Source organism: Elephas maximus, chromosome 11 (genome assembly GCF_024166365.1).
Source record: "Elephas maximus indicus isolate mEleMax1 chromosome 11, mEleMax1 primary haplotype, whole genome shotgun sequence".
Classification (NCBI taxonomy): domain Eukaryota; kingdom Metazoa; phylum Chordata; class Mammalia; order Proboscidea; family Elephantidae; genus Elephas; species Elephas maximus.
The window spans coordinates 11,704,983-11,718,722 of NC_064829.1; the positions used below are offsets into that span (position 1 = coordinate 11,704,983).

At 40.1% G+C, this 13,740-nt stretch overlaps 1 protein-coding gene across 7 annotated transcripts in view; it reads left to right on the forward strand.

The window, feature by feature from the left end:
* PIEZO2 (piezo type mechanosensitive ion channel component 2) overlaps window positions 1–13,740 on the forward strand; it is a 664,674-nt gene that overhangs the window by 391,628 nt on the left and 259,306 nt on the right. For all 7 annotated transcript variants that reach the window (XM_049901181.1, XM_049901175.1, XM_049901174.1 and 4 more), the window contains exon 5: window positions 13,344–13,506. In XM_049901181.1, coding sequence (XP_049757138.1) covers window positions 13,344–13,506 — 163 coding nt within the window. The remainder of the gene's footprint in view (window positions 1–13,343; window positions 13,507–13,740) is intronic.

A 13,740-nucleotide genomic window follows, 5' to 3' on the forward strand; every position in this document is an offset into this window, starting at 1 on the left:
GTCATACTTAAGTCTAAGAAGTTTCAGTTTATATCTGTTGTACAGGGATCTGACAGGGACCTGACAGTTTGTGAGCTCCAGAGGCCACCAGAGAACTGTGTATAACCATTTTAACATTCCTTATTCATTTAGACTCTGCCCATTTATATTTTTAATTATTTTATTATAATCTGATTCAAGTTGACCTTTCTGCTAACTCTAAACCAAAGGACTTGCTCCCAAAAATGAGTTGCATAAATTGAGTTGTTCTTATTGCAATTCTGAAGATGACTATGGTTGTGTTCTTACCTTGATGCTCCTCACCAGTATGTGAAACTCCAAACATTTTTCTTCTTCCTGGTCCCATCTAAATTTTACTACCTCCTTATTTTGGATTTTCATAGTTGAAATGAGATTTTAGAGATCAGAAGACCCTGAGAAGTCATTTCTTTATAGATGATAAAACTGAAACTTAGAAAAATAAAGTGGTTTGTCCAAGAACAACAAACTGTCACTCTTCTCTGGACTTTGACAGGAGAATGGTAATTGAATTTAATTAATAAGTCAATCCTGCCATACATCTGTCAGTTTGTTGTACTGTGGTGGCTTGTGTGTTGCTGTGATGCTGGCAGCTATGCCACCCGTATTTCAAATACCAGCAGGGTCACCCATGTTGGACAGGTTTCAGCAGAGCTTCCAGACTTAAGACAGACTAGGAAGAACAACCAGGCAATCAATTTCTGAAAAAAATTAGCCAATGAAAGCCTTATGAATAGCAGCAGAACATTGTCTAATATAGTACCAAAAGAGAAGCCCCTCAGGTTGAAGCATTCGAAATATAACTTGGAAAGAGCTGCCACCTTAAAGTAGAGTCGTGACAGAGTCAAGTGTTAGGGACCTTCATTTGCTGATGTGGCATGACTCAAAATGAGAAGAATCAGCTGAAGGCATCCATTAATAATTGGAACATGGAATGTATGAAGTATGAATTTAGGAAAATTGGAAGTCATCAAAAATGAAATGGAATGTATAAACATCAATATCCTAGGCATTAGTAAGCTTAAATGGACTGGTGTTGGCCATTTTGAATCAGACAACCAATGGTCTGTTATGCCAGGAATAACAAATAGAAGAGGAATGGCATGGCATTCATTATTAAAAAAAATTTTCAAGATCTATCCTGAAGTACAACACTGTCAGTGATAGGATAATATCCACATACCTACAAGGAAAACCAAGGGCTCAGAAAACCAAAAGGTTGGCAGTTCTAATCCACCAGCCACTACTTGGAAACCATGCATGGCAGTTCTAAACTCTGCTATAAAGTCGCTATGAGAAATCAACTCGATGGCAATGGTTTTGGTTTACAAGGGAGACCAGCTAATATGACTAGTATTCAAATTTATGAACCAACCACTAAGGCCAAAGATGAAGGATTTGAAGATTTTTACCAACTTCTGCAGTCTGACATTGATCAAGCATGCAATCAAGATGCATTGTTAATTACTGATGATTGGAATACAAAAGTTGGAAACAAAGAAAAAGGATTGGTGGGTTAGAAAATATGGGCTTGGTGATAAAACCTATGCCGGAGATCACATAGTATAATTTTGCAAGACCATCAACTTCTTCATTACAAATACCTTTTTTCAGCAACATAAATGGTGACAATACACGTGGACCTCAAAGGAATCAAATCAGCTACATCTATGGAAAGAAGCAATGGAAAAGCTTGATAGCAACAGTCAGAACAAGGCCAGGGGCTGACTTCAGGACAGACCATCAGTTGCTCATATGCAAGTTCAAGCTGAAGCTGAAGAAAATTAGAACAAGTCCATGAGAGCCAAATACAACCTTGAGTACTGAATTTAGAGACCATCTCAAGAATTAGATTTGACTCATTGAACACTAATGACTGAAGATCAAACGAGTGTGGAATGACATCAAGGACATCATACATGAAGAAAGTAAGAGGCCATAAAAAAGACAAGAAAGACCAAAATGAATGTCAGAAGAGACTCTGAAACTTGCTCTTGAAAGGCGAGTAGTTAAAGCAAACAGAAGAAATGATGAAGTAAAAGAGCTAAACAGAAGATTTCAAAGGGCAGCTCAAGAAGACAAAGTAAAGTATTAGAATGACGTGTGCAAAGACCTGGAGTTAGAAAACCAAAAGAGAAGAACACGCTTGGCATTTCTCAAGCTGAAAGAACTGAAGAAAAAAATTAAGCCTCAAGTTGCAATATTGAAGGATTTTATGGGCAAAATACTGAACGATGCAGGAAGCACCAAAAGAAGATGGAAGGAATACTCAGAGCCACTGTACCAAAAAGAATGGGTTGATGTTGAACCATTTCAGGAGGTAGCATATGATCAAGAACCAATGGTACTAAAGGAAGAGGTCCAAGCTGCACTGAAGGGATTGGCAAAAAACACGGCTCCAGTAATTGACAGAATAACAACTGAGATGTTTCAACAAATGGATGGAGCACTGGAAGTGCTCACAATCTATGCCAAGAAATTTGGGAGACACCTAACTGGCCAACCTACTGGAAGAGATTTGTCTTTGTGCTCATTCCAAAGAAAGGTGATCTAACAGAATGTGGAAATTATTGAACAATATCATTAATATTATACACAAGTAAAACTTTGCTGAAGATCATTCAAAAGCAGTTGCAGCAGTATGTCAACAGGGAAGTGCCAGAAATTCAAGCCGGATTCAGAAGAGGATGTGAAATGAAGGATATCATTGCTGATGTCAGAGGGATCTTGAATACCAAAAAGCTGACTATCTTTGTTTTATTGGAGCCCTGGTTGCTTAGTGGTTAAGAGCTCAGGCTGCTACCCAAAAAGTCAGCAGTTCAAATCCTTCAGCCATTCCTTGGAAACCCTATTGGGCAGTTGTACTCTTTTCTATAGGATCACTATGAGTCGAAATTGGCTCCATGGCACCGGGTTTGGTTTTTTGGTTTGTGTTTTATTAACTATGCAAAGGCATTTGACTGTGTGGATCATAACAAATTAGGGATAACATTGCAAAGAGTGGTAATTTCAGAACACTTAATTGTGCTCATGAAGAATGTGTACATAGACCAAGAAGCAGTTGTTCAAACAGAACGTGGAGACACTGCGTGGTTTAAAGTCAGGAAATGTATGTGTCAGGGTTGTATCCTTTCGCCATGCTTATTCAGTTTGCATGCTGAGCAAATAACTGGAGAAGCTTGACTATATGAAGAGGAATGGGGCGTCAGGGTTGGAGGAAGACTCATTAACAACCTGCGTTATGCAGATGACACAACCTTTGTTGCTGAAAGTGAAGAGGATTTCAAGCACTTACTGATGAGGATCAAAGGCTGTAATCTTCAGTATGGATTACACTTTGTTTTAGTCATCTAGTGTTGCTATAACAGAAATACTACAAGTGGATACCACAAAGAAATTTATTCTCGCCACAGTCTGGTAGGCTAGAAGTCCAAATTCAGGGCATCGGCTCCAGGGAAAGGCTTTCTCTCTCTGTCAGCTCTGGAGGTAGGTCCTTGTCATCAATCTTTCCCTGGACTAGGAGCTTCTCTGCACAGGGACCCCAGGTCCAAAGGATGTGCTCTGTTTCTGGCACTGCTTTTTTGGTGGTATGAGGCCCCCACTCTCTGCTTGCTTCCCTTTCCTTTTATCTCTTGTAAGAAAAAAAGGTGGTGCAGACCACACTCCAGGGAAACCCCCTTTATGTTGGATCAGGATGTGACCTTAGTAAGGGTGTTCAAATCCGACCCTAATCCTCTTTAACATAAAATTACAATCACAAAATGGTGGACACCCACACAGTACTGGGACTCATAGCCTAACCAAGTTGACACATATTTTGGGGGGACAGAATTTAATCCATGACACACCTCAACATAAAGAAAACATAAATCTCACAACTGGACCAATAAGCAACATCATGATAAACTGAGAAAAGATTGTAAGTCGTCAAGGATTTCATTTTACTTGGATCCACAATCAATGCCCATGCAAGTAGCAGTTTGGAAATCAAATGACACATTGCATTGGGAAAATCTGCTGCAAAGAACCCCTTTAAAGTGTTAAGAGCAAAGATGTCACATGAAGGCCTAAGGTGCACCTGACCCAAGCTATGGTGTTTTCAATCACCTCAGATGTATGGAAAAGCTGGACAGTAAATAAAGAAGGCCAAAGAATTGATGCCTTTCACTTATGGTGATGGCGAAGAATATTTTCTATACCACGGACTTCCAGAAGAATGAACAAATCTGTCTTGGATGAAAGACAACCAGAAGCAAGGATGGCAAGATTTTGTCTCACATACTTTGGACATGCTCTCAGGAGGGATCAGTTCCTAGAGAAGGACATGATGGTTAGTAAAGTACATGGACAAGGAAAAATAGGAAGACCCTCAATAAGATGCACTGGCACAGTGGATGCCACAATGGACTCAAACATAATGATTGTGAAATGGTGTAAGACAGGGCAATATTTCACTCTGTTGTGCATAGGGTCTCTATGACTCAAAACTGACTCGGTGGCACCTAAGAGTAAGTCAGTCACACCAAAGTATAATCTTGGCCATTAATGCATGGCTGTTCAGAGTTCTAAAAATAGTATGAAGCATTAAAGATCCACTTTGATACCTGCCCAACAGCTTTCACCTAGACTAAGAAACACTACTAGTATGTCTTTTTTTTTTTTTTTTTTTTTCAGTATGTCTTAGGCTGGGTTCTGTAGAGAAGCAAAACCAGTAAATTGCATAAACATATATATAAATCCATTGCCGTCGAGTTAATTCTGACTCATATCGGGCCTATAGGACAGAGCAGAACTGCCCCATGGAGTTTCCAAGGAGCAAGTTTGTGGATTCAAACTGACGACCTTTTGGTTAGTAGCCATAGGTCTTAACCACTATGCCACCAGGGATAGACCGAAAATGCACTGTTCTTGTTTACATCTTATAAGTGAAGAAAACAGAAACATTTGATGCACACATACAAGGAACAAATACTCATAACAGTCACAGGCCTTGTTTCTGCAGCTGGTCACTTGGACGTAACTGGTATTTAAAACTTCCTTCTCCCACCCATTCCATATTCGTTTTGTCCTCAGCAACAGCAACTAAGAGTAAGTCAATCAGACCAAATATAATCATGGCCATTAGTGCATCAGTTGGTTATTGTCTTGATGTCTTTCAGAAATGTTCTACATAGGGAGTTCTAGGCAGTCTGGCTGGTCAGAGTTTTAAAAATAATATGATATATTAAAGATCCACTTTTATACCTGCCAAACAGCTTTCAACCAGGTTAAGAAATTAAACACCACCAGTACAGGTGATCGGTCAGAATCGACTTGATGGCAATGGGTTTTTTTTTTTTTCCGTACAGCTGATGATATCCTTCTCCCCGTATTTTCATGTGGTTTTTTCTGCATGGATCTCTAAGCAATATGGGATTTTACACATTCGCTACTTCCTTTTTTTGCTCAATATCGTGTTTATGAGATATATCACCTTTATAGATGTAGATATAGCTCAAACTTTAAGTTGTACTCATTTAATGCTCTATAGCATTTCATTTTATGGATATACCATAATTTAATTTTCCCAGTCTCCTCCTTTTGGATATTTAGATTACTCACAATTTCTAGCTTCCTCAGCTCCCTTTCAGGAGATATAATCATTCTCCAAACGAATAAAACCAGTGTAAGTGTAATGAGACTGGAGAGGAAACATTTACCTGTTTTAGAGAACATAATCTTTTAAGCAGTTTAGTGTAGGTTTTTATATATGAAAAATGTAGTCATCATATGACTAGAAAACAGCACTGTCTCTAGTCTAGGTTGGCATTTGATGGGACAATGTATACATCAATCTCATTGATTTATTAAAACAGGACTTCTTCTAAGCAAAACTGGGTTAGTGTGATTCCACACGAGATATTTACTTGAAATAAAATTTATTTTTAAATGTCCTGTAATGTATACTCATAATTAGTTTAGAGAGTTTTGAACATACATTTATTCTATGCACTGTCCCCGGACAACCTGATTCACTCTACTGCCTTTGGCCAACTCATGAAACTCTCAAATTGACCTCTTCAGCCATGGCTACTCTCCTAGGCTGAAACCCATGCAGTTTCCAGCGTGAACTATTGCATCTGCGCTGAAATGTCCTAACTGTACCTTACACTTAGCATGAAAACACCACCTCTACACCCTACTTTTTGACACCCAATTGCCATCTCTTCCTATGGTCTCAGTTTTCCTGACGATATTGTTTCTCCTTTGCTCCAAATCCTTCAGTAGTTCTAGCTATATGAATTCTCTGCTAAAAAATCTGCCAGTGGCTACCTTATAAAATCAAAATCCAAACTCCTTAGCTTTGCATACAAGCCTGGCATGGCCTGACCTTACCTGTCTGACTTTGTTCCCTTATATGCTTCATGTGGCCACACTCAGTGCCTAGGCATTGTCCTGGCTCACATCACTTGCTGCCAAGTCGACTCTGACTCATGGCAAGCCCATGTGTGTCAGAGCAGAGCTGTCCACCATAGGGTTTTCAATGGGTGATTTTTCAGCAGTAGATTGCCAGGTCTTTCTTTTAAGGAACGCCTGGGTAAGCTCAAATCTCCAACTTTTTGGTTAGCAGCTGAGCACTTTTAACCATTTGCACTACTCAGGTACTCTGGCACACAGCAGGTGCTTAATGAATGTTTTTTGGATGAATTAACAAGGAGTTCTGCCAAATTGAACCATTTAGTGTTCTTTAGATACACTTTACATTTCTTGTGTTTGACATGCTTTCTCAACATATATATTTAAATAAAACCCAGCATATTTTAGATGATTGATAATGCATAGTTTTGACTATTTAATGTGCATGTCCTAATGTCAGAGACTTGATTCGTGAACTCTCCCTGATCTTGATGACACTCCCCAGGCAATTGTAAGTTTTCCTCCCATTTATGTTGGTGTTTAATCTTTCCTGAATTAAATTACAGGCTCTTTGTGGTAGATATCTTGTCCAATTCTTCAACAGTACTTCGCACAAAATGTTGTCATAGGAAGTAAAGAATAACCACTTGGAGAGGCAGCAACATGTCTTGGAGATGGCATTCACTCTGCCAGCCTTTAAAAGCAGTCATCCACACTGTCCCCACCCCCCTCCCCCGCCTCCATGCTCTGCTAAACGCTGGGATACAGAGATGAAGTAGACAGGAGGCCTCTCTCAGACAGATTTGTAAATAAATGATAGGGTGTGTGCGAGGTATGGCCCCGTCTAAAGAAGGAAGAGGCCAACTTTACTATGGAAAGAGTGGTGGAGGCGTGAGTTAGGAAGGGTTTTGCAGTAGAGGTGTGGGAGGTGAGAGATGAGAAGAATTTAAAGGCAGGGGAGAAAGACATGTTTGGGAAAAGTGGAAGATTTCACACTAGCACAGGCATGCAGTGCGTGTGCATATTCTGGGTTCAGTCAGATTTCAGTATGGCAAACAGGACATAGGACGTGGAAGGCCTCATATGCCATGCTCAGGAATATGGACGTTTCTTATAGACTGTGTATGTGACTCGACAGCACTGGTTTTTGGGTTATGTGAATTTTAGAATCTAAGGTGCTGGTATATCTGAATTAGGTGAATTCAGACCTAATCCATTCTGAATTAAACTAAAATTTTCATTTTTACTCTTCTAAGAAACCATTCAGCCTTTTGTGAAAGTTTTACAGCTTGAAAAACAAAAGCCAGGATTTGTAACCTAGACAAAAATTTTCTCAGTGCCTGTTAAGAACGTTTATGCAGCTGGCCCCAGAGAAGATGCCTTACTGATAATGTTAAATGAAGTTAGAACCTATAAATAACTTATAGCCAAGATAGGTGTATATTAAGCCTTATCCCTGTTCTGACTACCAAATTGATTTTCACTCACTGGGATTTTTGCTAGTTCTTTGTAAATTTGAAACTAAGTAGAGACTAAGTTTGTTAAAATAAGGAGGCAGATTACAGTTGTAAAAGTCTTGACTAACAAAGAGTGCAGAGATTAAAGCTCTAACTTATGTAAATAAGCTTTCTACCACAAGCGCTTTCAAGGAATCTGTTGTGAACATCAGAGGCCCAACTCACTCCTTTTTAGCCAGATGAGTGGTGTTTACATTTCAAAAGGTTTTGGATTTAGAACTGATTTCATCTTCATTCTTTCCTACTAATGTTCGATTTTACATTACAGGGACTCCAATTAAGTTGACTCAGCCTGCATTCTATCACTAAACCTCCACATCAAGAACGTTTATACATCTCACTTTAGAAATATTGCCTTAGTCAGACTTTATCAGGAAGAAGAGATTTGTGTTAGGCTAGAAATTTGTGTAAAGCGAGTTTGTAGTTTAACCACCTGTTGTAAATTTCCCTTCCCTCCCCTGTGTTTGCTTTGATGTGAAACAGTTTGCCTGTGTTTACTCTGCCTGTTAAAGACCCTGCTGTTTTCCCTGCAAGGCAGAATCAGCACTGCAGCCTGTTTGGATGCCATGTGTTCTCCATCCCTCAAAATGAAATTTTTCCTTCAATAAAATTTTTGTTTTAATTTCTATTAGAGTGTTGGTCTAGTATTTACACTAGGACAAGATATTGGGGTTCACATGATCAGCTTTATGCATACAAAATTTAAACTCTGGTAGTCCTGTGGAAGCCTGATAGGCAGAGGTGACAGCCTGAAGACAGAATAAAAAGGGTGCTTTTTTATTGCAGTGCTCAGGACAACATGGCACTGAGGCCAGAACTGGGCTGTGGGGACAAAGAGGAGGGGGGTAAGAAAAATGTTATGGACAGAATCTCCAATTTTGGAGTGAGAGAGTAGAGGGATCCAGATTCTGGCTTGGTTACTAGATTGATGATAGCACCGTTTTCCAAGGTTACAAATATAGGAGGAAGAACAGATTTTGGAAAAAAGACATTTAGTTTTGAAAATGGTGTGTTTGTGGTGCTCATGGAATGTTGAAGAGGAAACATATGATAGGTAAATGAATATCTGCTAATGTTTCTCAGAGGGGAAGCCTGGATAGATATGAAGACTACTACATGAAGTAGATGCCAGTTGGAGCCTTGGGGATGAATAGATCATCCAGGTTGGCTGCATAGAGTTAGAAGAACAGCAAGTGAAGAACAGAAACTTGCAGACTCATTAGTATTTAAGAAAAAGATGGGCACAGTATTTAGAGCCTCATAGGCACAGTCCAGCTCAGCATCTCTCAGTGGAAGTCCCAGTAACAGGTGTTTCCAGGCATTTCATGAGTAGGTAGAAAACTAGAAGAGAGAAGTAAGAAAATTGAGGGAGAGGAGATTTGAGAGCAGAAGGGGTTTACCTTGCTTGTCAAATGCAGCACAGAGTTAGAACATGAGAAATAAAATGGACCATCTGAACTTTGCAGTGGGGAGAACACTTGTGACCCCAGACAGGGCATTTTCTGTGAAGTGATGGACAACAGGCCTGTTTGAGCAGGTAGAAAAGAGATGAAAGTGAAGACCTGGAGGCAGTGAGGGTCAGCTGTGCTCAGGAAGATGGTCTCAGAGAGGAGATCTCAGACAGCCTCAACTCACCTTCAGTCTCTGTGCAGTGGAGCAAATTGTTTGATCTTTCCTTTTACTGGTTTCCACAATCTCTGAGATAAAGAAAGTAGACTAGAATATTTCTAATTTTCTTCCAGCTCCATAATTTCGATCACTGACTTTATTGAGTGAACGGATGGATAGATGGATAAACGGATGTGGGGGTGGAAGGAGATGCAACTGTACATGTAAAGCTGTTGTCGTTAGCTGCCATTGAGTTGGTTCCAACTCACAGTGACCCTGTGTACAACAGAACAAAACACTGCCCGGTCCTGTGCCATCTTCGTGATTGTTGTTATGCTTGAGCCCATTATTGCAGCCACTTTGTCAATGCATCTCATTGAGGGTCTTCCTCTTTTTCACTGACCCTCTGCTCTACCAAGCATGATGTCCTTCTCCAGGGACTGGTCCCTCCTGATAACATGTCCACAGTATGTGAGACGAAGTCTCGCCATCCTTGCTTCTAATGAGCATTATGGCTGTACTTCTTCCAAGACAGATTTGTTCATTCTTCTGGAAGTCCATGGTATATTCAATATTTTTCCCTAACACCATAATTCAGAGCAGTTGATTCTCCTTTGATCTTATTTGTTGTCCAGCTTTCACATGCATATGAGGTGACTGAAAACACCATTGCTTGGGTCAGGCGGACCTTAGTTCTTAATGTGATGTCTTTGTTTTTAACATTTCAAAGAGGTCTTTTGCAGTAGATTTTCCCAATGGAATGCCTCATTTGATTTCTTGACTGCTGCTTCCATGGGTGTTGATTGTGGATCCAAGTAAATTGAAATCCTTGACAACTTCAGTCTTTTCTCTGTTTATCATGATAATGCTTATTGATCCAGTTGTGAGGATTTTTGTTTTCTTTATATCAAGATGTAATCCATAATAAAGGCTGTAGTCTTTGATCTTCATCTGTAGCTGCTTCAAGTCGTCTTCACTTTCAGCAAGGAAGGTTGTGTCATCTGCATAATGCAGGTTATTAATGAGTCTTCCTCCAATCCTGATGCTACATTCTTCTTCAAATAGTCCAGCTTCCCAGATTATTTGCTCAGCACACAGATTGAATACGTGTGGTGTAAGGATACAACCCTGATGCATACCTGTCTTAACTGTAAACCGCGAAGTATCCCCTTGTTCTGTTTGAATGACTCCATCTTGGTCTATGTACAGGTTTGTCATGAGCACAATTAAGCATTCTGGAACTCCCATTCTTCGCAATGTTATCCGTAATTTGTTATGATCCACAGTTGAAAGCCTTTGCGTAGTCAATAAAATGCAGGTAAATGTCTTCCTGTCATTCTCTGCTTTCAGCCATTATCCATCTGACATCAGCAATGATATCCCTCATTCTAAGTCCTCTTCTCAATCTGGCTTGAATTTCTGGCAGTTCCCTGTTGATGTACTGCTGCAACTGCTTTTGAACAATCCTTAGCAAAATTTGATATTAAGGATATTGTTCAAAAATTCCACATTCTGTTGGATCAGCTTTCTTTGGAATGGGTAAAAACATGGATCTCTTCCAGTTGGTTGGCCAGGTAGCTGTATTCCAAGTTTCTTGGCATAGATGAGTGAACACTTCCCAGCACTGGATCTGTTTGTTTTGAAACATCTCAACTGATACTCTGTCAATTCTCGGAGCCTCGTTTTTCGTGAATGCTTTCAGTGCAACTTGGACCTCTTCCTTGAGTACCATTGGTTCTTGATCATATACTACCTCCTGGAATGGTTGAACATCAAACAGTTCTTTTCGGTACAGTGACTGTGTATTCCTTCCATCTTCTTTGGATGCTTCCTGTGTCATTTAGTATTTTCCTGGTAGAATCCTCCAGTGTTACAACTCAAGGCTTGAATTTTTTTCTTCAGTTCTTTCAGCTTAAGAAATGCAGAGCGTGTTCTTCCCTTTTGGTTTTCTATCTCTAGGTGTTTGCACATTTCATTGTAATACTTTGTCTTCTCAAGCACCACACCTCAGTCCAGCACCAGGGACCAGTTGTCTGAACTGCATGACACATCAGGTAATTGTTCTAGCACAGTCCTCAGGGATGTGGCCATCTGTCAGGTTTCACATGGCCGTGGCTATCACACCTGTTGTCATACACTAACAGCGGTGTGATCTCAGCCAGAGCACACTTCCAGTGAGGCGGTATGTGCTGGTCACAATGCTGGCAACTCAGTAGCTGCCTCTTCTTCCCATGCTAATTACCACTGTGTCTTAGCTATCTAGTGCTGCTGTAACACAAGCACCACAAGTGGGTGGCTTTCCCGAACAGAAATGTATTTTCTCACAGTTTAGGAGGCTAGAAGTCCGAATTCAGGGTGCTGGCTCTAGAGGAAGGCTTTCTTTATAGGCTCTAGAGGAAGATTCTTGTTTCTCCTGAGCTTCTTCTCCTGGGCAGTCTTCATGTGGCTTGGCATCTTTCTTCCCCCATCTCTGCTTGCTAGCTTGTGTTTAATCTCTTTAATATTTCAAAAGAGATTGACTCAAAATACACAGTATACTACTCCTGACTCATAACATAGCACAGACAACCCATTCCCAATGGGATTATAACCCCAGGCATAGAGGTTAGAGTTTACAGCACATATTTAGTGGGGACACAGTTCAATCCATAACACTCTAGATGTGTCTCAAAACCACAAATGGTGTCCGTATTACCTGCTGAGGCTGATCTCCCTTCTTCCACTGGAGCTCTTCCCCGCTGCACCTTGCCCTCTGGCCTGTGTGCCTGCCACCCCATGTTTGCTTCAGCCTCTCAGTTATAAAAACAAAATGCCACTTAGGTGAGAAAATTATCCAAGTGTTCATTGATGCTAAAAAAATAAACCAAACCTACTGCCATCGATCAAGTCGATTCCAATTCGTAGTGACCCTATAGGACAGAGTAGAACTGCCCCATAGAGTTTCCAAGGCCTTATGGTAGTGGATTGCCACATCTCTCTCCCTTGGGGTGATAAAGTGTTCAAACTACTGGCCTTTTTGGTTAGAAGTTGAGTGCTTTAACTACTGCACCATCCGGGCTCTTTCATTGATTCTACTGTTCTCAAAAAGTAGGCTTGAGTGAGACTATGTGCCATTTTTTCCAAAATCATTCAGACAAAATAAGGAAAACAGGTCATAGTATCTCTTTGGCACAGAGGAAGAAATTACGAGTTATCATCCAGTGGGATACGGCTAGTAAGTATCATACTTGGACTTGAACTACATCTTGTCATTCCATGTTTAATGTTACTTCTCTAAGATTAAAAGAAGGAACATTCTAGATGTAATGTATCCTTCTTGGAACAGCAGAGAAAACAAAAATCAACTAAGTATACACAATAGTGAAGAGGTCCTGATGCGAGGATTACTTTTAATATTTTCTGTTTTCCCTTCTAGGGATCTAGATTTATATCTAAAGTAAAATATATTCTGGCTGCTATTACATGTCTAGTTTTTAACTGCCTCAGCTAGATTGCAGGCAATTGTGTTTTTATTGAGCATGAGGCTTATTTTATAGCAATATAATTCATTAGCATTTTTTGCAGGGAGAATTGGTTTAGAGTTCTTTGCAATATTTCTTAAACTCCAGGGAAACACTGGTGTCTTCTGGATTCCTAGTAGATTCCATAAGACTGGAAGATAATGAAGAGCTTTTGGTACCTTTTAGGGAGAAACTGAGCATTCTTTATTTTAAATCATTGAGAAGACTCAAACATACTTTAAGAAAATTTGACCACAAATATAAGAACAACTAAATTTCCTCCCTCTTCTTTTTCCCTCCATAGCTTAAAGGGAGCTGACGCTGGCAATGGAATCAGAGTGTTCGTGCCTGATATCGGGATGTTCTTTGCTAGTCTGACCATCTGGCTCGTCTGTAAAAACATTGTTCAGAAACCAGTGACAGAAGACACAGCACAATATAACCTGGAATTTGAAAATGGAGAATTGGTAAATCTGCTACATGCATCTTCCTTCTTTGATTTCTGAGAACCATGGCCCTTAGTAGGTTGTGAAACTGTAGTAGTAATAGCTAAGTATACATAGCACTTCATGATTGACAGTGCTGGACATAAACGGTAGCAGTTCTATGTATGGCAGCCTCCCACGATGTTGGTGGGTAGACAGTACTCACACCTTGGCAAGAAGAAAGTGGCTTCAGGGACTTGAACCCAATGTCCTCTT